The sequence below is a fragment of the Aotus nancymaae genome, unplaced genomic scaffold, assembly GCF_030222135.1.
Source record: "Aotus nancymaae isolate 86718 unplaced genomic scaffold, 86718_ANA_hifiasm-v0.15.2.pri h1tg000040l, whole genome shotgun sequence".
Classification (NCBI taxonomy): Eukaryota; Metazoa; Chordata; class Mammalia; order Primates; family Aotidae; genus Aotus; species Aotus nancymaae.
In genome coordinates, this window is record NW_026988454.1 from 15,879,104 (window position 1) to 15,906,108 (window position 27,005).

Sequence of the window (27,005 nt, forward strand, 5' to 3'; positions counted from 1 at the left end):
TAAACCAGTTAATTCTAAAAGTCACATCGAAAAAGAAACAAAGAAGAATCCACGGTAAAACTGAAAAATCAAAGGGTAATGTTTGGTGGGATAGCATGGCCAGAATTAAAACAATGTGCACCTGTGTAAACAAAGCTACATGACATTGATCCATAAACAGATAAATCTTAGTAGACAGTTAACATGTTAGAAATAGACAAGACTATAGAGAAATTTAGTATGTAATTAAGGATATATCTCAAATCACTTGAGAAATACTGACTTTTTAATAAATGGTGTTGAGACAACTGAATAGCCATTTGGAAAAATAAAAAAGCCATTCTTTATTGCATACTATATGTGAAGAGAAATTCCAAATGGACCCCTAGTATGTAAGAGTAAAAATTACTAGAAGAAGACATAAGTGAATGTAATTATAACTTGGGGACAGGGAAACTTTCTATGACCCCAACATATGTGACAGTGTTCCAGTAGCATTTAATTTACAAAAATGTGAGGGAGCCGTATTTGGTAAGCAGGCTAAAGTATGCCAACCCCTGCTATGAGGCCAACTTCCATTTACAGAAACACTGAGGATAGAGAAAAAAGTTAAATAGCACCACAAGTAAGCAATCAGATATATTCAGACAGCTACAAAACAACTGACCTAGTATCCACAGAAGCTGGAGAAAATTAATTAAGTGGAAATTGTTATAAATTCAAATAGACAGATATTAATTACCAACTCTAACATATGGAACTTGTTTGGACTCTGAATTGAATAAATCAACTATAAACAGACATTATTGATGTAGAAAAGAATTGGTTTTTTGATGATATCAAGGAATTATTGTAAGTTTATTTGGTATGAGAATAACATTGTGATTATCAAGAAATTTTTTTTGGAAATGTATACTGATGCATGATATTTAGGATTTGTCTTTAAAAATGTTTTAGCCGAAAATAAACAAAGAAAAAGGACAAGATGAAATGAGATTAATGGATTAAGCAATGGGACAAAATTTTAATAACTACTAAATTTGTATTATGGGCAGATGAGAAGTCTTTGTATTATTCTCTCATTATTTGAGTTTGAAAAATTCATAATATTTTGGTTTAAAAAGTTCCCTTTGATGCTGTTGCTATCAAGAACTAGAGCCCCACTGTTTTCCTGACTGATAGATACCTCAAAGAGCTGGTTTATAGCTCCTTTTTTGGAATACTGCATCTCCATTTTCTCTTTTATAAATTATACTTACATTTAATATATTATACTCCATTTTATTCCTCCTTCTTCTTTACTAAAAATGCTCCCTTTAGAAGTAATGCGCTCCTGATTAATAAATCTTTAGTCCCTTTCTTACTACTCCTGTCCACCTCTCTGGTATTTGGCCCAACTCATCCTCCTTTTTCTTTTGAAAGACACCCTTCTTTTGGAACAAGAAACTTTGTACCTCTACTTCTGAAGAAACTGCCTTAATCCCAGGCTGGGACTCTTTTTCTACCTAAAATCCTGAAAAGTCAGCCTTTTAAGAGGTCTTTCCTCAGCCTTTTGGACACCTTTTCTTTATTATCTTGAGTTAACTATGGCAATGGCTCTCAAATTTTTATCTTCAGCTCTGATGCCTCTTCCGAGCTCCAACTTTCTGCCTGGAATAACCTACAGGATATCCTCTCTGAACTTTAAACCCAACATGTATAAGGAAAAACTTCTTGGAGTTGCTCAACATCGACCTCTCTCCTGTCTTCCTAATCTCTGTCCACAGCATTGCCTTCCTTTCAGTCGCCAAGACCACAAACCTGGAAATCTTTCTTTCCACATTCCAAGCCACACCCACGCTGAATTAAGTAGGCTCTCAGGTTCTGCTTTCCTTAGAGGCTAAGGTGGTTCGACTGCACACAGTAGTGACACTTGTCCTTATCACACTTGGAGACAGATAACCCTTTTCTTTTCAGGGGTCTGAAGGAGAAACCTAGTTTCCTGAGTACCTGAGTATACTGAGCATGCAGTGTATTAGTCCATTTTCATGCTGCTAATAAAGACATACCTGAGACTGGGTCATTTATTTATAAAGAAAAGAGGTTTAATGGACTCACAGTTCCACATGGATAGGGAGGCCTCACAATCATGGTGGAAGATGAAGGAGGAGCAAAGGGATGTCTTACGTGGCAGCAGGCAAGAGAGACTGAGAGCCAAGTGAAAGGGAAAACCTCTTATAACATCGTCAGGTCTTGTGAGACTTATTCACTACTAAGAGAACAGTATGAGAGAAACCACCCCATGATTCAATTACCTCCCACCAGGTCCGTCCCACAACAGGTAGGAATTATGAAAGGTACAATTCATGATGAGATTTGAGTAGGGACACAGCAAATCATATCATGCAGTAAGCAACCTTCCCCTAACATCTGATCATGTTTGTTGCATCCCCTTTTCCAATGATGAAGTCATGGTGGATCTTAGAATTGTCACCAATGGGGAATAGTAAATAAGTAAGCAGGTTAATAAATTGATTCTCTGCTGTAGTGTAAGAATCAAAGACATGGATGGTATGTTTTCTATATCTCCTTTCTATTTGATAAAAGAACGCACTAAGTGTATTAGTCAGGGTTCTCTAGAGGGACAGAACTGATAGGATATATATAAAGGGGAGTTTATAAAGTATTAACTTACATGGTCACAAGGTCCCACAATAGGACTGCCTGCAGGCTGAGGAGCAAGGAGAGCCAGTCCAAGTCCTAACACTGAAGAACTTGGAGTTCGATGTTCAAGGGCAAGAAGCATTCAGCACGGGAGAAAGATGTAGGCTGGGAGGCTAGGCCAGTCTCGCCTTTCATGTTTTTCTGCCTGCTTTATATTAGCTGGCAGCTGATTAGATGGTGCTCACCAGATTAAGGGTGGCTCTGCCTTTCCCAGCCCACTGACTCAAATGTTAATCTCCTTTGGCAACACCCTCACAGACACACCCAGGATTAATACTTTGTATCCTTTGATCCAATCAAGTTGACACTCAGTCTTAACCATCACACTGGGAAATAGCAAATAAGAATATTAAATGACTTAATGAAGGTCTCTAAAAGCATCAAAAGAGAAACTTCATCTTTCTTCTTATATTAGGAGCCCACAGGGAGAAGTCAATTATACCAAGGTAGAGATTAGAACTTAATTATAGACCATTAAGGGCACATACCATGACACTAAAAATATACACAGACTAATTCCATTAACTTTTAAGCCAAACCTCTATTCACTCATCAAATTAAGAACTGACGGGCCAGGTGTGGTGGCTCATGCCTATAATCTTAGCATTTTGGGAGGCCAAAGCGGGCAGATCACTGGAGCTCATGAGTTCCAGACCAGCCTGGCCAACATGGCAAAACCCTGTCTCTACTAAAAATACAAAAATTACCCAGGCATGATGATGCATGCCTGTAATCCCAGCTACTTGGTAGGCTGAGACACAAGTATCCCTTGAACCTGGGAGGCAGAAATTGCAGTTAGCCAAGACTGCACCACTGCACTCCTGTCTAGGTGACAGAGAGGAAGATCCTGTCTCAAAAACAAAACAAAACAGAACAAAAACAGAAGAGAAAAAGAAAAAAAAGAAATGTCATAGGAAGATATCCACGCTGTACTAACACATTGGCATTGGTAATATTTCAAAGATGTACAAACTGGACTTGCCTACCTTGATAGACCTCTGTCAACATCCTCTGCTTTCCCCCTGCCAGCTCAAAAGAACCAACATATGGAAAGATCTTGCTTTTAGGGTTGTATAGATTATAGTATGCTTCTAGGCAGGATAAATGTATAATGAGTATAGTTATACTAAATACTCTGCATGGAAAAATGTCAATAATGACTTTATATATGCATGCAAGCATAAACCAAGGATTGGTTTTCACTCAGAATCTATAGCCATTAGAAAGTGATGGAGGAAGATACACTAGACGTGAGTGACAAGACGGTGGTGAGGGACTGCTTAGAATGCCCTGCTTTTGAGTACATTCACTTGTATATTCATATTACACTACCACTCAATGGTAAACTCCTTGAGGGCAGGCATGCCTCTTACACATCTCTTTTTTTGTGTGTCCTCCAGTATCATGCAGCACCCTTGGATATGCTGGTACTTAGTAAATGCCTATTGAGCTAGGTTAAACTGAATCCTAACTAACACAAACCTGAAAGTGGCCAATCCCCATTTAAGCTGGATTTTAGGGGCACCCATTAAAACAAATGAGGATCTTTCTAAAACCAACATGGAGAGGTGGTGGTAATAAACACAGGTGTCAGGGTAGGATTACTTGACTGTCCCTGTAGTCTTAAATAATATAAGAATATTTTTAAATTAAACTGTCAAAAGTATTATTTTGATTATACTTCAATCAATTCAGTTAATAATAAATGGTGAATAAAACATAGTATCGTGTGCAAAAATGTTAAGAAGAGTCAAATTAACCTCCTACACAGGATTAATACTTTGGTTGGGCTCATGCCTTTCCCTCTGGAATAACTTTACATTGAGTGGATCCTTACTGCTTACAGGCTTAAGCCTCTTAATAAACTTGTGGCTTAGCACATTTTATAATATAGTGCTGCTTAATTGCTTTTGTTTTTAAGGAGAAACTTTACTTTGATTTGTTTTTCAACTTATATTCCAATAGAACCCTTTCAAGCACTTTGACAATTGATAATCTTGTTGATCAAAGTGACTTTTCCTGGAATTCCAATATGTGTGTGTATGTTCGTGCCTGTGTTCAACACCTTTTTTGAGATATAGTTCAGGTATCATTGAATTAGCTCATTTAAAGTGCATAATTCCATTGGTTTCTAGTCCAATGGATATTCTGATTCATCTTCAATAAGAAGTAGCAATCATAATGGCAGTTTGGCTCACTTCTCCCTTCTTTTGGTCTCAATTTTTCTCCTTTACAGCTTACAGTTTCATATTCCCAGGATTGAGCACTACACAAAAGACATTTAAGAATCAGTCAAGTGGTATCTGCAGCTGAGCAATTAAAGGCTCAGAACCAGAAAGAATAACGGATCTGGGGTCAGAATATAAACTAGCAAAACTCTTTCCTATCTATATTCTCACACATTGAATGAAATATTGTTTAGAAGACAACTCAGAACAGGGTTCTATACATTAAAGCAGTTAAGTAAGTGTTGGCTTTCTTTTTCTTTTTCTGTTTTCACTCAATTCCATACAATAGAGTGAAAAAAAAAAAACAGTCATGAACAAAGTTCTTGAGGTATGAAAGGAACCAAGAGGCACGCAAACCCTTCAAGGGCTCAGGGCCTACACGGTTCTGGAAAGCGATGATGGAATCCAGCAAAGTTGACAGTATTCCTGAAACCATCTCCTGCCCGGGACTGACTGCTGAAAGGATCGCTCACTGTTCCACTCCCCCAGCTACTACAATGTGAGCGGTCTTCCTTTGAGAGGAGCACATGACTTTTCAGAGGGGAGAATTCGAAGAGGAAACACAAAAGGAGATCCTTCTCTTCATGCCCCCAAAACAACATGTAGATGAATTCAACTCATTTCAGAACTTTTTTTTTTTATTCCTCCAAGTAAAAAATCTGCAAAGAATTTACCTAAAGTTTTACACTGGGAAAAAAAAAAGCTAACAAATATGTGGCTGGAAGCATTGATTTTTTTTTGCATGTTTTTATTTGCACAGTTTTTTTCTGAAATATTTACAATAAACAACCTAAAATGAAAATGTTCTTGTTTGTAGAGAATGACTTTTTTTCTATGTAAAATGAGTTTATCATTGGAAAACAGTCTGCTATTTAGTAGAAGAGGCAAATGTTCTTTCTGGTGCAACAACCTGTTTTTCTCTTAAGGAGGAGAATTTATTCCTATTTTATGCCTACGAGTAAAAGAACTTTCTGTTGTCCAGTACTATTTCCTGCAGGCAGAGCCTCCTGATGCAGGAGTGATGGAAAGAACTAGAGCAACAACTCTCTGGCCAAAGGCTTAGTAGAGGGAATATTCTGCTTGTGGAATTGGTCCCTGCTTTTCAAATGGATGAATAGTTTTTTCTCTGAGAGTAAACAGGGGTCAAAAGAGAGTGCTTTGGCTTCACTGAGAAATCCGCAAATATTTCTCAGAATTTGTTAGTATGGATGGCGCCAGTAAAACGGTGCCTTAGAAACTGGATCGTCTTACCGAACAGGCAATTTACATTGTTTCTTCTTACACCATTTCACTAACATCTCTAGTATCTCTTTGAAAGCAAAGAGACCCCACAAGGAATGAGTAGGATGAACACTTTTGCTCCTGTTTTCAGTCTATATTTTTCCATCATGAGCACTCAAGCAGGACTAAATGAAGAGAGGCATTCCTAGTAGACACAGAGGACATATTTTGTGTTTTCTAGTGCCAAAACACACCAAAGGATTAGGTGCTAGAATGGAAAACAAGTTTTCTCCATTTCCTGATTACTTTCGCAGGCATTCTTAGTATCTTTAACTTTCCTCTTGTAAAATATACACACACATGGACACACACACCCCAAGAGAAATCACTGGGTTCTTTATACCTTATAATAACCTTTATTTCTTGGTTTTCACAGGAAGAGATGACTGCAGTAAGTGGAACTCACTGCTGCAGGATACAGGGAAGAACTGGAAATTGTGAGTAGGCTAAGTATGGCAAGGATAAAACTGGCCTATAAGTATATTACTAGGAAAGTTATAAACAGAATCAATATATCATGGGTTGTCATCAGGAAGTAAATCAAGCAATAATTCTTTTTAAATGGACACAAGACAGGAAATATATCCTCTGCTCACAAATGTGGATTGGCAGCAGGTTTTTTTACTCCTATAATCACCAAACCCCATTTGCCAATACTAACATTTTAAGCAATTACAGAGAAAGACTAAGGTAAATTCTAGCATCCTCTTGGTCTTGTAAGGAACTCACAAGATAGTCTTATAAATGCCTAGATTTGCAACAATTTGAGAGAACAGGACATCATTATAATCAACTGAAAATGAAACTCAGTCTCTAGTTAGCAACACTGGTAATCCATGGGTTGCAGGTCTCCTGCTGACTTCCAGCTAGCTTTCCTCTATTTCTATGCAGATGAAAACAGCCTATGGAAACAGCCTTGCACACCTTCCAGAGGTAGTGTCACAATGCCTGAGATATCAGAAGAATGATGAACCTACCATCATCTGCCTCTTAGCTGTCAACCACTTAGCTTTGGAAGTTATAAATATCTACCATTTGTTACCAAAAATGTTTACTATGTACAATGTGATGGGACAAGAGCAAAAGGGAGACCCAGGTGACATGTGCATCAGAGAGCTCTATTTTATTAAAGGTATTGGGAACCTGTAGGGAAAAGACATAGACAGTGTTTTCAGCTGTCACTCAAAAGCCATCTTCCACATGTGTAAAATCTCAGATGGGCTGTTGGTCACAATGTTTTACTGTTATGCATCTATCAATGTCATCAAAAGCAGTTATCCTCAACCACCAAGATGGTAATTAAATAATATTGAAATTTAATAATATTTAGTGCATGTTAGTGATTAGAAAAGTAGATCATTTTAAAAATTATAGATTATATTTTTAATGTTATTTGTAAATATTAATTATATTTAAATATAAATGTATACGTATTTTTACACATTCCTCATCATTAACATATACCTAATGTATTAGTTTGTTCTTGTGCTGCTAATAAAGACATACTTGAGACTGGGTAATTTATAAAAGAAAGAGGTTTAATTGACTCACAGTTCCACATGGCTGGGGAGGCCTCATAATCATGGCAGAAGGCAAGGAGGAGCAAAATCACATCTTACATTGTGGCAGGCAAGAGAACTTGTGCAGGGGAGCTCCCATTTATAAAACCATCAGATCTCATGAAACTTGTTCACTACCACACAAACAGTATGAGGAAAATAACCCACGTGATTCAATTATCTCCACCTGGCCTCACCCTTGACACCTAGGGATTATTACGATTTAAGGTGAGATTTGGGTGGGAACACAACCAAATCATACCACCTAATAGTCTTACATGTAGTGAGATCTTAAGAATTTTACTTCATAAGGTGTTCTGTTATAGGAAAGATAAGGGCCTTTGCTTTTCCCCATTTGGAATTTCAAAGTCGCCTAACAGGTTGGTGGCATATAAGCAGATGTATAAACACACACCAAATGCACTTATAAATTAAGAAAATCTTTCCAAAACACATAGATATTAATTTCTGCAAAGCTTTTAAAGGAATAAGCCAGGAATTGATGAGTAGTAATGCACAAGAAGTGAGCCAGATGAGAGCAATAGCTTCCATGACTACCAGAAGATATAGACTCTTCTGATTTAGCCACAAGCCACTTGGGTGACCTTGGCCAGTGCAATTAACAAACATTTGTTGGGTATCATGGAAGACTTCATAAATTGAAGATCACACAAGATGAACAAGATCTGGTTCCTAACTACAAGAAGTTTATGAGCTAGTAGGGAAGAGAAGACATCCAATTATAACTAAAATGGCAGAATGAGAATAATAAAAAGAAGAGCAAACCAACCACAATAGGAACTTAGAAAAGGAGTGGAAAGAAAAGCCATATATATATACATATATATAAAGGCTGAAGAAAGTTTGAAGGAAGGTTTTATAAAAAGACGGCACATGAAATGAGCCTTACAGGTGGATATGCTTTTGATAAGGAACCCTAATGGTGGATGGTGTCTCAGAAGCAATGGAAGAGAAATTTGAGCATGTGAAGTTCTGAATTCAGCCACCAGGTGTTTTTAGCCTAGACAAGAGCTCACTGGGTCACCTATGACTCTTCAGAAATTTCTGTTTGAGACACTTGTGATAGAAGTTAATGATTATCAAGATAAGAAGTCTACACAGTATTTTCTTTTTTCTTTTCTTTTCTTTTTTTTTTTTTTGAGATGGAATTTTGCTTCTGTTGCCCATGCTGGAGTGCAACGGCATAATCTTGGCTAACTGCAACCTCCACCTCCCGGGTTCAAGCAATTCTTCTGCCTCAGCCTCCTGAATAGATGTGATTATAGGCATGTGCCATTATACCTGGCTAATTTTGGATTTTTAGTAGAGACAGGGTTTCTCCATGTTAAGAATTGAAAGAACCACTGAAAGGTTCATGATCACAGCTGTGCTTAGAAAGTCATCTCCAGCAGTGCTATGGGAAATGGACTGAAAGAAAGAGGGGCAGGACCAAGAAAGTGAGTTAGTGGTGCAGAAGCAAGGAATCTGGGGCAGAGACAACCAGGACCTGTGCCATGCAGAAGAATGGGGATAGAGGAGAGGTCTGGATTTAAAGCAGTTCATAGATGACTTGATAGCTAACTGGATAATTTGGTGAGGGAGAGGGTATAATCCATGGATAATGTAAACCTTCTGACTTTAGTGTCTAGATGAATGTTGATGTCACCAAGACAGAAAGTAAAAGAAAAGGAACAGACTTGTTGAAGAAGATAAGGTGTTCAGTTTAAAGCATGATGTGTCTGAGGAGCTTATAGAACACTGAGATGGAAAAGCGTAGAGTGATGATTCTCAACCAGGGACAATTTTGCCTCCCCTACCACCTGACACAACAGAAGATACTTAGAAATGTCTGGGGGCATTGTTGGTTATCATAACTGGAGGAAGTGGAGGTTGCTGCTGGCATCTAGCTGGTAGAGTCCAGGGATGCTGCTAAACATCCCAAAATGCACAAGACAGCCCCTTGTATTAGTCTGTTCTCAAGCTGTTAATAAAGACATATGCAAAACTGGGTAATTTATAAAGAAAAAGGTTTAATGAACTCACAATTCACATGGCTGGAGAGGCCTCACAATCATGGTGGAAGAAGGAGCAAAGTCACATCTTACATGGCAACAGGCAAGAGAGAGAGCACGTGCAGGGAAACTCCCTTTTATTAAACTATCAGATCTCATAAGACATTCACTATCATAAGAACAGCAAGGGAAAGGCCTGCCCTCATGATTCAATGACCTCCCACTGGGTCCCTCCCATGACACATGGGAATGATGGGAGCTACAATTTGAGATTTGTATCATATCACCCCTCAACCAAGAAAGAATCATATCACCCCTCAACCAAGAAAGAATGATCTGACCCAAAATGTCAATAGCAAAGAGATTGACAAATCCTGGTCTAGAAGGAATTAAAACTTCCAATCTAAAGTTTTAGAAAGTAGGAATGAATAGGTTTAAGAACTTTTAGTCATTCATACATCTGTGAGCGATGGGGAAGAAAATTAGCCACCATTGGAGTATACAGAAAAGAAACAGAAGGCTGTAGTTGATAAAATTCTAGGCCATATCATCTCATTGGCAATATGAGTTTGTTGGGTACAGTAATGTCAAAAATCTTTACATATTCAAAATGCAATTATTTGATGACTGTTCTCAAGCAAGTGTGTACGCAGAAGATAGATATGATCACCACACATTATACGTATCAAAATACCACTATGTACCCCATGAATCTGCACAATTGTGTCAATGTTTTAAAAACTGAATTAAATTTTAAAAAAAGAAGATAGATACAGATGAGGATGGAAATCAAGGAGCAAATGAGTTATGAATGCCCCAAAACCTAAACATGGTAGATACATTCCAGGCAGTAGGCAGGGAAATATTACTTGTGGTCTAATATTTTCATCTGCAAACTTGATATAACTTGGTTACAAACCCACACTGCTATAAGACAAAAAAAATAAGAAGACAGGAGAAAGAAGAAAAGTGGAAAGCAAAGGAAAAGAGAAGAGAAACAAGATAGGAAAAAATGGCAAGGAAAACAAGGAATGTAAAGGAAAGAACAGAGTAAAGGCATCCTCTAGAAGGCTGACAGAATACATTGTGAGTACAGTTCTAAGGAATAAGACTAGTGGCCATTCTTGATAATTTTGTGAAACTGTGATATCAAAATATATTCTACAGACAGCAAAATCTGCTTCTTGAACCATATCACCACTGTTTTTCAAAAGCTGTGTTAACACAAAATGACAAAACAATAACCAACACCTTGAACAATTCTCCGGTAGTTAAATAAATTTTGCTGCAACTCTGCTCCAGGCACTTGGCAGGTGTAGAAAGATAGTGAAATGCTCTGAAGTAAAGGATCATGCAGAGATGCACTGTGGGCCGCCTGGCAGCCTTAGACTGCTGGGCACAGAGGCAAAAATAGGATTGCAAGAAACAACAAAATGATTCTTTTCTTGTCCAAAATGTTATGTAGCCCACAAAGACAAGATTTACCTGGAAAACAGAATGCTGTGGCAGCAAACCAAAGGAGGCATCACCGAACATGAAAGAGTGGGAAGATCAGTGCCCAGGACAGGAGGTATAGAGCATACCAGAGCCAGAAAGATCTTGAATTTGAACTCTGGTTCCACCATTAGCGAGTTTTCTGCTTTTTGCAAGTAGCAGGATGTCTCTGCGATTTATTTTTCTTTCTCGTAAAACATGGATGATGAAATTCCTGTCTCCTAGGAGTCTGGTGATGATTAAATGAGACAATGTATGTAAAGCGTTTAACATAGCAACTGGTGCAGGTGGAGACTCTATCAGTGGCAGCTGCTATTGAGTAATATCTAAATACTATTGCTCTAAGCAATGATTGAAAAAAAAACAATGGGAACCCACATTCTGAGGCAACCCCACAATGGTATGTTAAAGAAGGTAACATGTTTGAAAACTAAAATGAATTTGTCCACTTGGAAGTGACCTTCAGAACTCTCTGGTCAAATTTCTTCGTTTCGCTGATGGGAAAATTGGAGAAAAAAATGAACATGTTATTGTGGTTTGAATGTACAAGAAGCAAAAATAGGTTTTAATTAAAGAGAGATTACATTATTTTTATATGACACAAGTTGAAGATGGAGTTAGAAAATTACCATTCATGGGGTGTGTGTGTGTGTGTGTGTGTGTGTGTGTGTGTGTCAGAAATAATAGAGTTCTTCTGAGGCGATGTCTAACAGAAAGTTATCCTTAGCTTTCTGTGAATTTGACTAACCTCATCACCCCCAGTGCACCCATTTGTCAAGTAAACATACCTAATAAAGTTCTCTGAAGCTTCACAGAGGGATGAATTAAATCATTTCTGAATGAACTGAGGATCATAAAGAACATGCTTCTCCTAAGCTGCAGCCAGGTCACTTACCTGTCCAAGAGCAAGTTAGGAGCAAACAGGAGTTTCCCTGGGTGCTCCATGGAGCGCCAGACGAGACCAATCATCAGGATCTCTAGCCAGGCACATTCTAGAAGGTGGACCTGATCATGGAGGGTCAAATCCACAAAGCCTGAAAACAAGCAAGAAAAACCCTGCTGACGCAAATGAAAAAGACTCATTACTTGTGAAATTAATGCAACAGGGATTTGAACTGACAAAGTCTATTGTCTACTAGATGGAGTAAATGCAATACAAACATACTTTTTAGTAAAGTCAAGTAATTATTTTTTAAATCTAGCTATCTGAATGAATTTCAATGTGGCATTAAGTTTCTTAGTGCCATAATGTCACATCTACAGAAACGTACCAACTTGAGCAACACACTTAGCTTTCTATAAAGAGTTATACTCAGTGTGAAAACTTGTGTGCATTCTTAGTCACTTCTGATAGCACTCTGTGACTGTCCCTCATTTCTGTTTGAGTAGAAGATGCTAAGGTACAAGAAATTTAAATTACTTGCCTTAGACCAAACAGGAATTGGAACAGAGGCAGAAAGTCACTAAATTTCTATTTCTTTGCTTTGTCCCTAAGCCACACTCAATTTCTGTAACATGTACAAGAAAGACTCATAAAACACCATATATAAATAAATCACTTGGGAGAATGAGTCAGATGGAAAGAAAAAGTGACGTTATGATTACTTAGGATAACAACCACCAAAATGTGTTCTTGTTTTCTCATGGTGAACTAGGAGATTAAAGCTTTTTCCAATCATTAACTGATATTATTGTGGTTACCTAATAATAATAATGAGGAGGAAGGAAAAAAGAAGGAAGAAGGAAGAACAAAAGGAAAACGAAGAAGAAGACAAGGAGGAAGTAGAGTTTGCTGAGCCCTTACTATGGGTTAGAAGCAATCCTAATATTTCTTGTGCATAATTATTTATGAATGCAACGACCTGAAGAGGTAGGAACTCATATGGCCATTGTACAGGTAAGAAGACAGATGCTCAGAGAGCTGATCTGTCTGTTGAAGCCAAAATATGTGCCTTGACCACAACGGACACTATCTCTTCTGAGCTCCACTTAATTCGAGAATTTGGATCAAGTGACTAAATAAATCACACACCACACACATTAAGATATGTCAGAGTGACAGGGACAATAAACGAATCAAATATCCATAAAGACTGTACCTTCCAAGTCAGTCCCCTATTCTTTTGCCCTAAGGTATCCCACCATAGTCTATTTCCCTCGTTTCTCTTTTCGCCCTCAACCCTTCCTTCTCTCTTATCCATGAGAATGGCTCTGGGAATCCCACTGAGTGTATGTATGTGCTTGTTCTTCTCTTTTTCTCTCACAAATATTACACTATTAGCTATTACTCTATTAGCTATATTTGTGTTGATAGAGAAGACAAGTTGGAATTTTGTTTTCCTTTAACAGTCAAGTATGAATGGTCTGCCTACAGGATGTTTCTTCTTGCGGGTCTTGGAGGTAACAAAAACTCAGCATGATAAACAGGTAGTTACCATTTCTTACATGCTTAAGTATCATCTTTCAGATAATTGTTATATCCAAATAGATAATGATCCACATAGGGAAACCAAAGCTAGAGACAGACTTCAGAGTCTACGTTCCCTCTCTTACCATCATTTCATAATCAAAGTTCATCAATTCTATCTTTGAGGTTACTATAATTTTCTCCTTTCATTGCCACTGTTAACACACTAATTCAGTTCCTAACACTCTCTTACCTTTTTGCCTGACTTCTTTAACTCAGCATAATTATTTTAAGATTTATCCATGTGGTTGCATGTATGAACAGTTGGTTCTTTTTATTGCTAAATGGTATTCCATTGCATGGATATATCCCATAAATGAATACAATGTATCCTTTCATTGGACATTCAGATTGTTTCTAGTTTTTGGCTGTTACAAATAAAGCTGCTACAAGCAATTTTTACACTAGTTTTTGTATGGACATGTGCTTTTATTTCTCTTGATTAAATACATAAGAGTAGGATATCTGGCTATATTATGCCAGGTGTATATTTAACTTTTTAAGAAACTATCAAACTGTTTTCAAAGTGGTTGTGTCATTTACATTCTCACTAACAAGACATGAAAGCACCAGTTGGTCTACATCTTCACCAATGCTTGGTATGGTCAGTCTTTTAAATTTTTTACATTTGGCCAGGTGCAGTGGCTCATGCCTGTAATCCCAGCACTTTGGGAGACCGAGGTGGATGGATCACCTGAGGTCAGGAGTTCAAGACCAGCCTGACCAACATGGAGAAACATTGTCTCTACTAAAAATACAAAAAATTAGCTGGGCCTGGTGGCGCATGCATATAATCCCAGCTACTAGGGAGGCTGAGACAGGAGAATTGCTTAAACCTGGGAGGCAGAGGTTGCAATAAGCTGAGATCACGCCACTGCACTCCAGCCTGGGCAACAAGAGAGAAACTCCATCTCAAAAAAAAAAAAAAGAAAATTTATACATTATAATAGATATACAGAGGTATCACACTGGCACTGTGGTTTTATGTGCATTTTCTTAATGATTAATAATGTTGCACATCTTCTCATGTGTTTTCTAACAAACAGATCATTTTGCTATACTGTATTCAAATTAATCATGCACGTATCTGTAAATCCTGCTAGGCCATATACACATTGTAGGCACAAGATGCATGATTCTATCAAATTCTGCTTTTTGTAAAGTTTAAGTTTATTGCACCTTCCACTACATCACTGAGCCATGCAAGGCTCATGACAGAATAGCCTGTCTCAGAGCAAGTGTCTTTCCATTGGAAAGAGTGGATTCCACTCATATAAAGCAGGACTCGGCATCTGGAAAAATGAGAAAGTGGGTGGCTTTGTTCATAAGAAAAAGTAAAAGATGAAAAAGCAATGATTTGGTTTCAAATCCCCAAAGGGTGAGGGCAGGGAGGGAACAGGTATTTCTACAGTGTGCAGTGATTTACCTATGGAATGTACTGGGTCAAAAGGAACTTGCCTTGCTCTCGAGGAAACATGTCCTGTGCAGCAGTAAATGCTCCTTTCTCAATACCCACAATCTAATAGGACAAACCAAACCCATTTTGGTTTAAGTCAGCAGTACTATAAATGAAAGCCCTCTGAGTTTCATTTCTTAATTTCATAATTCTTTAAGGTTTCACCCCAATCTTTTTTTTTCCTTTTTTAAATTATACTTTAAGTTCTGGGATACATGTGCAGAATGTGCAGGTTTGTTACATAGGTATACACATGCCAAGATGGTTTGCTGCACCCATCAACCCATCATTTACATAATACTATCCCTCCCCCAGCCCCGCACTTCCCCCCTAGATTTCACCCCAATCTTTTAGGTGAAGTCTCATAATAGTAATGTAAACTTACACTGTAAATTAAACTTATTTGCAGAAATGTTAACATTCAAAAGGAAGGCTTTTTATCTTCTCTCATGACATTCGCTATATGTAATATTGCCACCCATAAGGAAACCTACCCCCTCACCTTATTTAAACCTCAATAACCTACATAAACCTCAAAAAAAATCACACAGGATGAGATCTGAGGGTGTCTCATGAGTTCTCAGAACTGCGGTTGACCATGTAACCAATCAATATGGAAAACCAAAAGCCCCCTTTCTGATGGCAACTTTACATATTAAATGGAATTATAACTTTTAATTCCCACTTTAAGGTTCCAGTATTATTTAGATCTGACAGTTTTAGTGGCCTTTTGGAAGCCAAAGAAGCTCCCCATAAGCACTTGTGCCACGTAAGTAAGGCGATTATGAAATCTGTCTGAAGTATGTCTGTTGGTAATAGTTTTCAGCCGGAGGCCAGCAGGATTGCTTGATCCTTCTGTTGAAATGTTGTAGACCTCTCAAAAAGAGTCTATTTAATTATCTTTCCCAGCTGTGCATATTGTCTGCAGACAAGGGTTATTACATCTGTTGCACAGTGTGCTCTGCAAGTTCCTGGGTCAGGGTTGGGGGAGAGTATCCAGGAAAGGTTATCAATTAACCTTCTCAATGAATATGAAGACTATGAAAGATTATTAGATGGAGTGTCTCTTTTCTTCCAATATACTGGTCTCAACTTTACCATCCAGCAGCTAACTACCTTTTCAGCGTGGAATACATGTCCATGAGACGCCTACAGTTCATAACCAATGGAGAAAAATAATGTGATAAATCCCAAGCAAAATTATATTGGGCAAACTACAGATAGACATCAAATTTCAATCCCTTGGCTTATTTTCCTGATAAACAGGAAGAATGTTCTAATATGCAATTCCAAATGAATGCGCCATAGTCACTTAGAGGCGCCCAAAAAGTAAATCCCATTCTCTCTTGAACACTCAAAAGTGTTGCCATTAATAAGGTGGGAGCTTAGCAGCTGCTACGGAACATAAGGAAAGGTATCGGTGACAGATATTCTTGCAGGTGGCAAGTCAGCGGTGACTCATCCCCCCATCACTTGAGGAACCCCTCCTTTTTTTTTGAGACGAATTCTAGCTCTGTTGCCCAGGCTAGAGTGCAGTGCCATGATCTCAGCTCACTGCAAACTCCACCTCCCTGGTTTAAATGATTCGCCTGCCTCAGCCTCCAGAGTAGCTGGGACTACAGCACGCGCCACCATGCCCAGCTAATTTTTGTATTTTTAGTAGAAACAGAGTTTAACCATATTGGCCAGGCTGGTCTTGAATCCCTGACCTTGTAATCTGCCCCCCTCAGCCTCCCAAAGTGCTGGGATTACAGGCGTGAGCCACCATGCCTGGACCTCCATCTTAATGACATGGGAGCAGTGGGCCTGTGCCCTTCACACAGGAGAGACAGAATGCATATTGAAAAAGTAGAAGCAATAGTTTGATAAGACTAGGTGAAATCAGGTGCTCAGAAATTTCATTTAATAACATAAATTTTTTTAAAAAAAAAAGCTAACTCAGGCTTTTTTTCTTAGTCTATATTCACAAGTCCCAGTAATAGAGTATCCAGAGCGGATATATTGAAAACAGAGAGAAATGCCTTAAAATTCTTATTCCTCATTCCCTGAATGAGCAGTAATCTAGCAAATAAAATTGAGGGAAGCCTCTTTGATGGCAAAATTCACCCCTCCATCATAAACCAGCTCATTACTTCCAGCTTTATCACCAAGTTCAGACATCCCTGCCTTCTGCCTTCCTTTATACAGCAACAGTTTTTCCTCCAAGATATGTTAACTTTGTATTGACTGTGAAAGGAACTCATGGTATGTCCACCTCCCTGCCCCCGACCTCATGAGATCTCGAACCCTCTTCTCCACTCTGCTCTGCTAGCGACTTCTTTTTTTTTTTTTTTTAATTGCATTTTAGGTTTTGGGGTACATGTGAAAAACATGCAAGGTTGTTGCATAGGTGCATACGTGGCAGTATGATTTGCTGCCTCCCTCCCCTTCACCTATATCTGGCATTTCTCCCCATGCTATCCCTCCCCAACTCCCCACCCCCCCGCTATCCCCCCCTCCCCCCAACAGATACATTGCCCAATTTGCCTCGGCACACACAGAGATTCTTGAAGTCTCACCCTCCTTTACTGGGTGTAGCAAGGCACTTAGAAATGATGCTGAAAAGTGTGCAGAGATCTTCAAGCAAAATAACTAATATAATCTAAATCCTTGTAAAGTTCCATACTACCTTGGAGTAAAAGATAAATCAGAGTGACTCTTCAGTAGAGACATGAAAAAGACTATATTCCTACTTCCAGGGGATACAGTCTATAAAGATTCAAAGCAGAAACCCTGCAAAAGAAAAAAGCAACATTTCCCTGGGGAGTGCTATTTACAAAAAGCTAGGTGGTTGGTTCCCTGAGTAGATTCACTGGAAAAAAAAATATATTGGTTTCCTGACCTTCAAAAGAGATAATCATTTTCTCAGTCATATGATGACCCCAATGTTCTCCAAAATGTCAGTTATGAAATTGCCTGTTGCATTTTTTTCTGTATTGCCTTTTTACTCAATAGACAAAGAGTTGAATAATTCACCTCTTTCCCCTTCAATGCCAAAGACTCAGTGCAAGAGTACAGTATGGGAAAAAATAAGAAATCATGGAAGTGAGATTGTGGCACAATGATGGCTACAAGCTAAATAAAACTTTGGATTTCTGGGAGAAGCTTATAGAACCTACAGTAACAGAAGAACTAGACTCCTGATTAAATACCAAGCAGTCTTCATGGCCTATATTTTGTGATTTATTCTCTAAAAAATAGTAACTTAGTGCCATACCATGGATCACAGGCCCTATCGTACCTGTTGTAGAGTTGAAATGACCTTCCTTCTCTCCAAAAAGATTTTTAGACTCTCTTATATGCAGACTCATTAAAGCTATGATTCCCATTCTGTAACACTTTATCTTCAATAACAGCACAAACATTAGAAAAAATTTAAGGAAATGAGTTTAATCCATTTAAATAAAGAATGTCACAAACAACTCTTACCAAATATGTACTACAGTTAGAAAATAAATGCAGCCGGGTGCAGTGGCTCAGGCCTGTAATCCCAACACTTCGGGAGGTCAAGTGGGGCTGATCACCTGAGGTTGGGAGTTCAAGACCAGCCTGACCAACATGGAGAAACCCTGTCTCTACTAAAAATACAAAATTAGCTGAGTGTGGTGGCAGACAACCTGTGCTCCCAGCTTCTTGGGAGGCTGAGGCAAGAGAATCACTTTAACTTGGGAGGCGGAGGTTGTGGTGAGTGGAGATCGTGCCATTGCACTCCAGCCTGGGCAACAAGAGCGCATCCATCACCAAAATAAATGTTAATCGAATAATCACTTGTTTTGAAAAATTGTGAATCTCAATGCTAGAAGAACATGAGCTTTCTCTTGAACCTGCCCTACGTCACCATCACTGTGACTATTCTGACTTTGCTCTGCTATAATAAGGGTGTGTGAGAAGCCCCTACCCTGACACCATCCTATATCATACCATCTATGCAATGCTCTTATGCAGCTGCTATACTAAATAACCACCTTGCCAATATCAAGCTGACTCTTTCTTTCCTGAGGCTACAGTAGCCCTCATCCTCAGGCCTGATGACCAGCCACTTCTAAATCCCAACATGGGACTTTTTGATTATCAGGAGGGCACACTCCCACCCATCTCACAAAAAAATGAGGAGGGCAGAAATCATTAAGCCATAAGCTGAAAAGTCAAGAGGACCTGACTTTCAATTATTCTGTGGTCTACAGCCAATTATTTAATATCCCTGAAAGCATTTCCTATCTGTAAAATGCAGATGGACTAACCTACCACTTAGGGTTACTGTAAAAACTAAGGGGTTAGCAGATGTCCCAGAATGCCATGGTAGCTACTCAATAAATATTAGTTCTATTCTCTGCTTCATCCCAACAGGCTGCAATTTCTGCCCAATAGAAGAAAGCATTGCTTTTGCAAAACACCAAGAGAAATGTTTCATTTTAAAATATTTGAGGTTTATAACTTTAAACTTATATTGGGCAGTGGCAGTTTGTGCTTGCCCTAATTCATGATGTCATGTTGTGTTTTCTGTTTATGTTTTTCTTTTCATTTATATATAAAAATAACCTAATAAAAAGGATAAGAGGCTTCCTGGACCTCAAACAGCCCTAAAAAACAACATTTTTCATTATTTAAAAGTGGAGGGGGAAAAGAGCATGTGGATTATATTTTGCCTAAAATACATGTGCAAAGAAATGAAAAAAGAAAGCACGTTTTAGGTTTTATTACACTCCAAGCATTTCAAGATGTTTAGCATGTCCAGAATGCAGCTGTCTTCGTACACCCCCAGTTAGAAATAGTTGATGGTTTTCTGCTGAACCCAGCAACCCTCCACACTGTGTTTGCTGCTGTCTGTTTGCCTTGGGATAGACAGAACAAAACTTGCCCTGTAGTGACTACTTGCCTTGGGAAACAAAGTGGTGTTCTTCGGGCAAAGACTATGCAATAAATACCAGTGGTAAGTTAAAAAAAAAAAAATTCATTTGAGAAAAAAATTGAAGAATTTAGTCCAGAAGTTTTACAATAAACAAAGATACTGCTTCTTAAAATAAATGATGTATGCCTCAAATAAATATCCCATATTAAGATGACCATTTCTTGAAAGAAGTATGGATGATGAAAGTCACGATATCTATCTAAATCTGCAAACTTGCCAACCTTGACTGTGCAATCTGATAATAGAACCATGCATTATTACTTTATATAATCTAATGAAGACATTTATGACATTGCTCATACCTTCAGAACAATGCAACAGATCGTACATCTTACTGTGGGATTTTTTTTTTTTTACATATACAGATTCAAAGGTGACATTTCCATAGTATATCCCAACTAAAAGCCAACAGTATTGTTTGTGATAATTCTGCTTCTTCCTCACTTTTTCTAAGTGGAGAAGAAAAACCAATAGAGGGCCTTCAGTATTTCCTGGACCTCTCTCTTATAATGCACACATGAGGTATAAACTACACTGTGAAGACTGTCTTTCCTTTGCCAAGACCTTAAGTACAATGAGTGACTAACTCATTGCAGACCAATCATTAAGAAAAGAAATCTAAAGACAAAACTGGTTTCAGGTCTGCTCAGCTGTTGCTTGGCTTTCAAATTCAACCTAAGTAACCACACTCCTTATAATGCTCCTTTGAAAAAATATTGGTCTTAACCACAGAACTACATTCAAACTCTGTACCTATGCAACAATCCTGCATGATCTGAACATGTACTCCAGAACCTAAACTACAATAAAAAATTAAAACAAAAATTCTTTAGCAGCTTTTCCCCCTCTCTGGACATCAGCCCATGTGTACAGTTTAGTCATCCTGTGTGTTTGTATGTGTAATATATTGTAGTTACATCCTACTTAACCACTAGTATTTGATTATTTTTACACATCAACATGGAGGACATAAAAGCAGTGTATGAACTTCTCTATTTAGAAAGAAAAATGAAGCTCATAAAGCTCCTCAAGAAATTAAGGTTTAGAATTATAGATTGCAGCATATGTAAAATAACTATAATACAAAGAGAAAAATTATTCTTGACTTTAAACATAAATTTTATGAAATATTTCCCATAATCTTTATTCATCAATGTAGTTTACCACATAGCTTTTAATGGCTAAATATATATATATATATATATATATATGTATATATGTATATATATATATGTATATATGTATATATATATTTTCAAAGCTGGATATATCTTAATTCTTATCACAATATATACAAACTTTTAAAATACTGGGTATATTCCTTTAAAAATATATGGCCTCATTTTTTGTGGGAAGTTGCTATGAGAAAATGTCATTTGTATCTTTGGCAAAGGGGAGTATGCGGATATTAAGCAGAATCCCTCCTGTAAGGATTCATTTATTTGGCAAATTTCTCTCCAAATTTAGTAACAAGAAAAGCTTTTCCTCTCCTAAATAATTTACACTCCTATTTGTTACCAAAGAAGAATGATGAAGCTATTTACAAACTTCATGCAGCCCCACCATCAGGAAGCACAGGTGTTAATAAAATGTTCAAATGTAGTCACAATTTTACCTGTTTCATGGGGAAATGATTGCCTCATTCCTTTTTTTCTGAATCTCACTCTTGACCTTATTATTAAATTACTAGGTACCTCATATGAGACTTTGCAAAGTAGACAGACAAAGAAGTCATTAAAATATGTATATTTGTTTTCACATACACACACAGACACAGGCACACACACACATTACCCTTCTTTTTTCTCCACTTAACAAGTAAGTTATCTGATGACAGGTGTGGAAGGAGTTTGTCAGGAGAAAAGAATTAATCTCACAGCTCTATCTGACTCCAGAAAGAAACACAAGTCAAGACTTTCAGATTTGAGGATCAGACTTGGGGATCACAAAAAAAAAATGTCCCTTAGAGAAAACAAAGCAGATGGCAATTCTACCTTGTTACCAACCCCATCTGTATTACACTCAGAGCCTTGGTTTATGAAGAGATGGTTGTCATGACAATAAGCGTTTGAGAAGAGTTCTGGAGAAGCTGATGGATTTAAGAGTATCTCCCAGCTTCCCAATTTTCCAAACACATAGACAAAAACCCATCCCCACCCTCGTCCCCAAATAAACAATTCTATTACTTCTCGTATTTGCTACAATTATTCTATGTAGATAATATAAAATTTTACACTTTCTTAGGAAAATCTCCTGGAAGTGACAGAGCACATCCTTACTCTGATATAGCACAGTTTGAAGTAAACTAGTCTTTTATTTTTGTTCAGCAAAGGCAACTGTATTAACTACAGCTTCTTCTTTTTTTTTTTTTCTTACACGCTCAGAAAGAAATCAATTTCAGCTTAAATGAGAAAGGGGGAAAAAGTAAAAGAAATTATTTTTCAGTTTCTGAGAGTAGATTGCAAACTAAAGAAGGGAAAAAATTAATAAACTATGAAGTAAAGTACTTAAGACTGCCCTTTTAAGTGCTCGTCAAATGGACAGGAAGGGCAGCCACTGTGAGTGATTCCAAGTTACCTGACAAAGAGCACAGACCGGCTGCATCCGAAAAGTCAACAAGCACTTGTACCTTGGAACATACATTCTTTCCATCGACCTAGAAGCAGACCTACAGAGCATTTCAAATACTATTGTCATCAGTCTGCATTTTCCAGATAACTGTATGCTCCTGGTAAACACTACAAATGTCATCAAAACAAAGTAGACAGTCTCTTTTTTAGTCAAGTCTCCAAACCGCATGGATAAGAATAGCTGCCTCCCATCTCCACCCAGCACAAGACCCTCCATGAAGCCAAATTTGATGACAATACTGTTGTTTTAATGAGATATTCCTCACACACAGACACACACACACACACACACACACACTTGATCTAAAATCTAGAGGGAACACCTGTTGTTGCCAAGAACCCAGGGACTTATAGTTCTGGAATGTATTCAGAGCAAATATTCAGGCTTATATTCCCACTTTTTACTTAAGTTCAGAATGTCAAAATGGGAGTTTTACAAGGTAAAATTTTCAAGAGGTTTCAGAAATGCTGAGTATCAAATCACATGGCAATGCTTCAACTGGGAAGCCAGAACAAGACTCATGGCTCCATATACAGAAGGAGTGGGCCCAGCCAATCTGGAGCCCTCTGGGTTCCAAGGGTCTCACAAGCACATGGGGGGTTTATTTAGAAAAGACTTCTCCCTACCTTCTGTTCTTTCTATAGTTCCCCACCTCCCACATTCATTCCATTATTCTACACAAGTTTCAGCAGCAAAGAGAGAGAGCAACCAACCAAAGAAAGGAGAAAAATTTATTTCAGCCTCTTCCACCTCACCTTTGAAGTCAGTGATCACTGAACTTAAATATGCCATTCCAGAGAAGGGCTAAAAGGAGATTGAAAGCCAGAAACTATTTTTCTTTAATCCATGGTGGATTCTTTTGCAAGCACAGTAGATCCTGCCAGGTCATAAACTCTAAAAATAAAGTAGGTAGCTAGGTGCTACAGTTTGGATGTGGTTTGTCCCCGCCAAAAGTCACACTGAAATTTAATTGCCTGTTACAATGTAACAGTATTGGGAGGTGAGGCCTTTAAGAAGTGATTAGGATGTTAAGATGTATCCATGTCTTTCTCATGAGAATAAATTAATTCTCTAGGGAATGGATTAATCTCATTGTTATAAAGTGGGTCAGCCTCTTTTGTCCCCTCTCTTTTTCTTTGCATGTGACCATTTCTCCTTCCAATTCTCTGCTCTGTTATGACATAGCACAAGGCCCTTACCAAAAGACAGCCAGATTTAGCTGTCTGATCTTGAACTTCCCAGCCTCTAGGATTGTGAGTCAAACAAATCCTTATACTTTATACATTACCCAGTGTCAGAGTACTATTTTCTAATAAAGATAAAAAGTAAATATATTAGTTTCCTAGGGCTGCCAAAATCAAGCACTACAAATTGGATGGCTCAAACCTGCTTTACATTTAGTAATGAAAATGTATTCACTCTTCAAGATTGCAAGGCCTCTTGTTCTGAGTATTTTAGGTCACAAATGAGAATAGTCTAGATTGGGGTTACTGAAAAAGACCAAAAAACAAAACAAAACAATACCCCCCACACACATACAAAACAATGGCACATATACCAAATTAAAGCAAAGTTTACAAATATTTAGCAAGGCAGAGAAGGAAGTATTTTTTTCTTCTTAGATACAAGGACATGTAGGTGCCATCACTGAAATCACATAGACTGTTATTCCATCTCATGATAACAAGACTAGAGATTGTCGTAGAAGAGAATTGACTTATCTCAGGAAATCATTACCTGGGCTCTAGTTTTCTCAGGCATTGCTAGAATTAAAAAAAAAAACAAAAACGCAGAATCACTGCTTTCCAGGAAAACCTAATTATATGTCATATTTATATAAAGAGAAAAATATCTGTTGACTACCATCTTAGAGTTCCAAGTGTCTCAACAGGACTATTAAGTTTTCCTATGTAGAATATGATATTACGAGGTTGCAATGTGTGGTAGAAGGGAAAATAGGCTTGGTTAGGTCCAGACGAGTGCCTCCTTTTAGTGTAGGCTCTATGGATATTTTTGAATGAATGAATGAATGGTTCTGGGTTTCAATTTCTTCATCTGCAAAATGAGAATGGTAACACTATCCCTGCAGTTGTTTTGCTGAAAACTAGAAAGAATATACAAAAAGAATCTATCATCTTGCCTGGAAAATATGGGTGGTCAACAAAAAAATGGTACCTATCATTATATTACTTCCTTTTTCATTATAAAAAATACCATATATTATGCAGATGATAAATTCTACTTACCACCTAACCATGAGTTTCACACATAAAATTTATAGGTTGAAACATACACATAAGAGAGTTCTTAAATATTTTTATTCCATTTGGAAATCTGGTATAGTCTATAGATGCCTACTCAAATTAAGGTTTTATGTGCATAAAATAAAATATTTTAAAAATCATAAAATGAAATAAGTTATACTGAAATCCGATTCTTCTTAAGAATGCTTAGGTATTTATGGACCCCAGAGTAAGAGCCCCTGATAGGATAAGAAGCAAAGTCAATGACTTCCCAGATGATCAAAGGCTGCTGGAAGACTGTCTCATTCCTTTTCAGAAGACTGTAGGAAATATTTTGATTCATTACATATTTTCTCTCTAACCTAAAACACAACAGACTAAATAAGAATTTCATGCATACTACATCGCAAACAAGAAATCCCATTTTCCATCTCCTGCTTTTCTTGGAATGCTCTCGTAAGACGATCGAAGAGCAAAGAAAGTATTATTAATATTGGAAATGCTTGTTCTATATAAGACAAACATATTTTTTGAAAGGTTGTAGTACAGATCTAGTAAAGCAACTGCTATTTAACAGCAGATATAAGAGTTGGGCTTAATGACTCACTTTTGATGATGACTCACTTCATAAGTTATTAAAGGAAGCTATTAATATCCTTAACTAACTAAAGAAAGTCTGTGAAAATTCATCAAGATCTGAAGATTAAATGTAAATGGCCAGTCTTAAAATAAAGAGATTAATACTTTAATAAATTATAAAGTAATTTTGAAATATCAAAAACATTTTATTTACTTTTAAGTGATAGCAAAATCTGTTAATATGAACCTGTACATGAAATAAACAGGTAAAACCTCCAAAATACATGCTTCTTGTCTTTCAAACCTCTCCTAAAGATTTGCCTGAGGTATGAAGCTTTCTCTGGTGCCTGAACAGACATGGCCAGCTGAGGACTAGCCAGGAGAACCAGGACAGCCACTCAGACATTGACGCTGATACAGCCGTTACCAGGGTGTTTGGAACAGAGGATGTAACCCTGTTGGACTGTCCACTCAGCCCATTTTGAACAACTTCTGCGAGTTCTGTCCATGACATCTTAGATACCAATAAAAGTCCAAATTTAGGTCTAAGAATCCATGGCAAAAATCAAATCATTCCAAAGGCATGTAGCTACATGAAAGGATGCTGCTTTGGACAGCCAATAGAGGGGAAGAAATACCTAAACTTTAGAATGTAAGTTAAGAGGAAGAAACAGATCCTAAACATAAATACTTGAGGAGTCACCAATCATATGAGAATTAATTCAAGTCATTTAAGAAAACCAGTGATATAGTCTCTATCTGGGGTCTGCAAGATCTTGTATGATTAATAACATGCTTTCAGAAAAATGTAATTGGTTGACTGAAAAAGGTTTCTGATCCTCTTCCTTCACCTTTGCCCAGCTCTAGAAGATACTCCTCCTCCAATGCATGACTTCCCGAGTCATCTGTGTGCTGGACACACTAGAAAGGAGGATGCATTTGCACTCATCTTTGCATTTCCCAAAGAACCCAGCACTGTGCTTTTCACAAAACTGATATTCAAAATGGATTCGGAGTGAATGTTTGCAAAAAGCTAATAAATAACAGAAAAAGAAAAAAAGAAATAATGCTGATTTTATTGGCAACTATAATATTCTCTTGGTGTGGTCAGCTAGACTAGGCCTCGTTATATTTAAGGCTATGCGTAAATTGCATAATTACATGTAAATTTTACCTAACCATTTAATACCTCCCCACCCCCACCCCAATTAGGATGCTTCAGAGAAATAACAAAGGTGAAGATAAAAAATTAAGACTAGCCCTAACTATACAGAAAATCTAAGGCTGTAACATCTGAGAGTAAATAATTTTCTTAATAAGCCTAAGAAAAATATCTTACTTGTTAAGTGGGATATGAAACCAATGAGTTGATGTGAAATTTTAAAACAGAGATAATAAACAACTTCAAAGATTAACCAAAAGCTA

At 37.6% G+C, this 27,005-nt stretch overlaps 1 protein-coding gene across 4 annotated transcripts in view; it reads right to left on the reverse strand.

The window, feature by feature from the left end:
• The window catches only part of ESR1 (estrogen receptor 1), a 452,118-nt gene that overhangs the window by 69,221 nt on the left and 355,892 nt on the right, over window positions 1-27,005 (reverse strand). For all 4 annotated transcript variants that reach the window (XM_012452215.3, XM_064360565.1, XM_012452199.3 and 1 more), the window contains one exon: window positions 12,152-12,290. In XM_012452215.3, coding sequence (XP_012307638.1) covers window positions 12,152-12,290 — 139 coding nt within the window. The remainder of the gene's footprint in view (window positions 1-12,151; window positions 12,291-27,005) is intronic.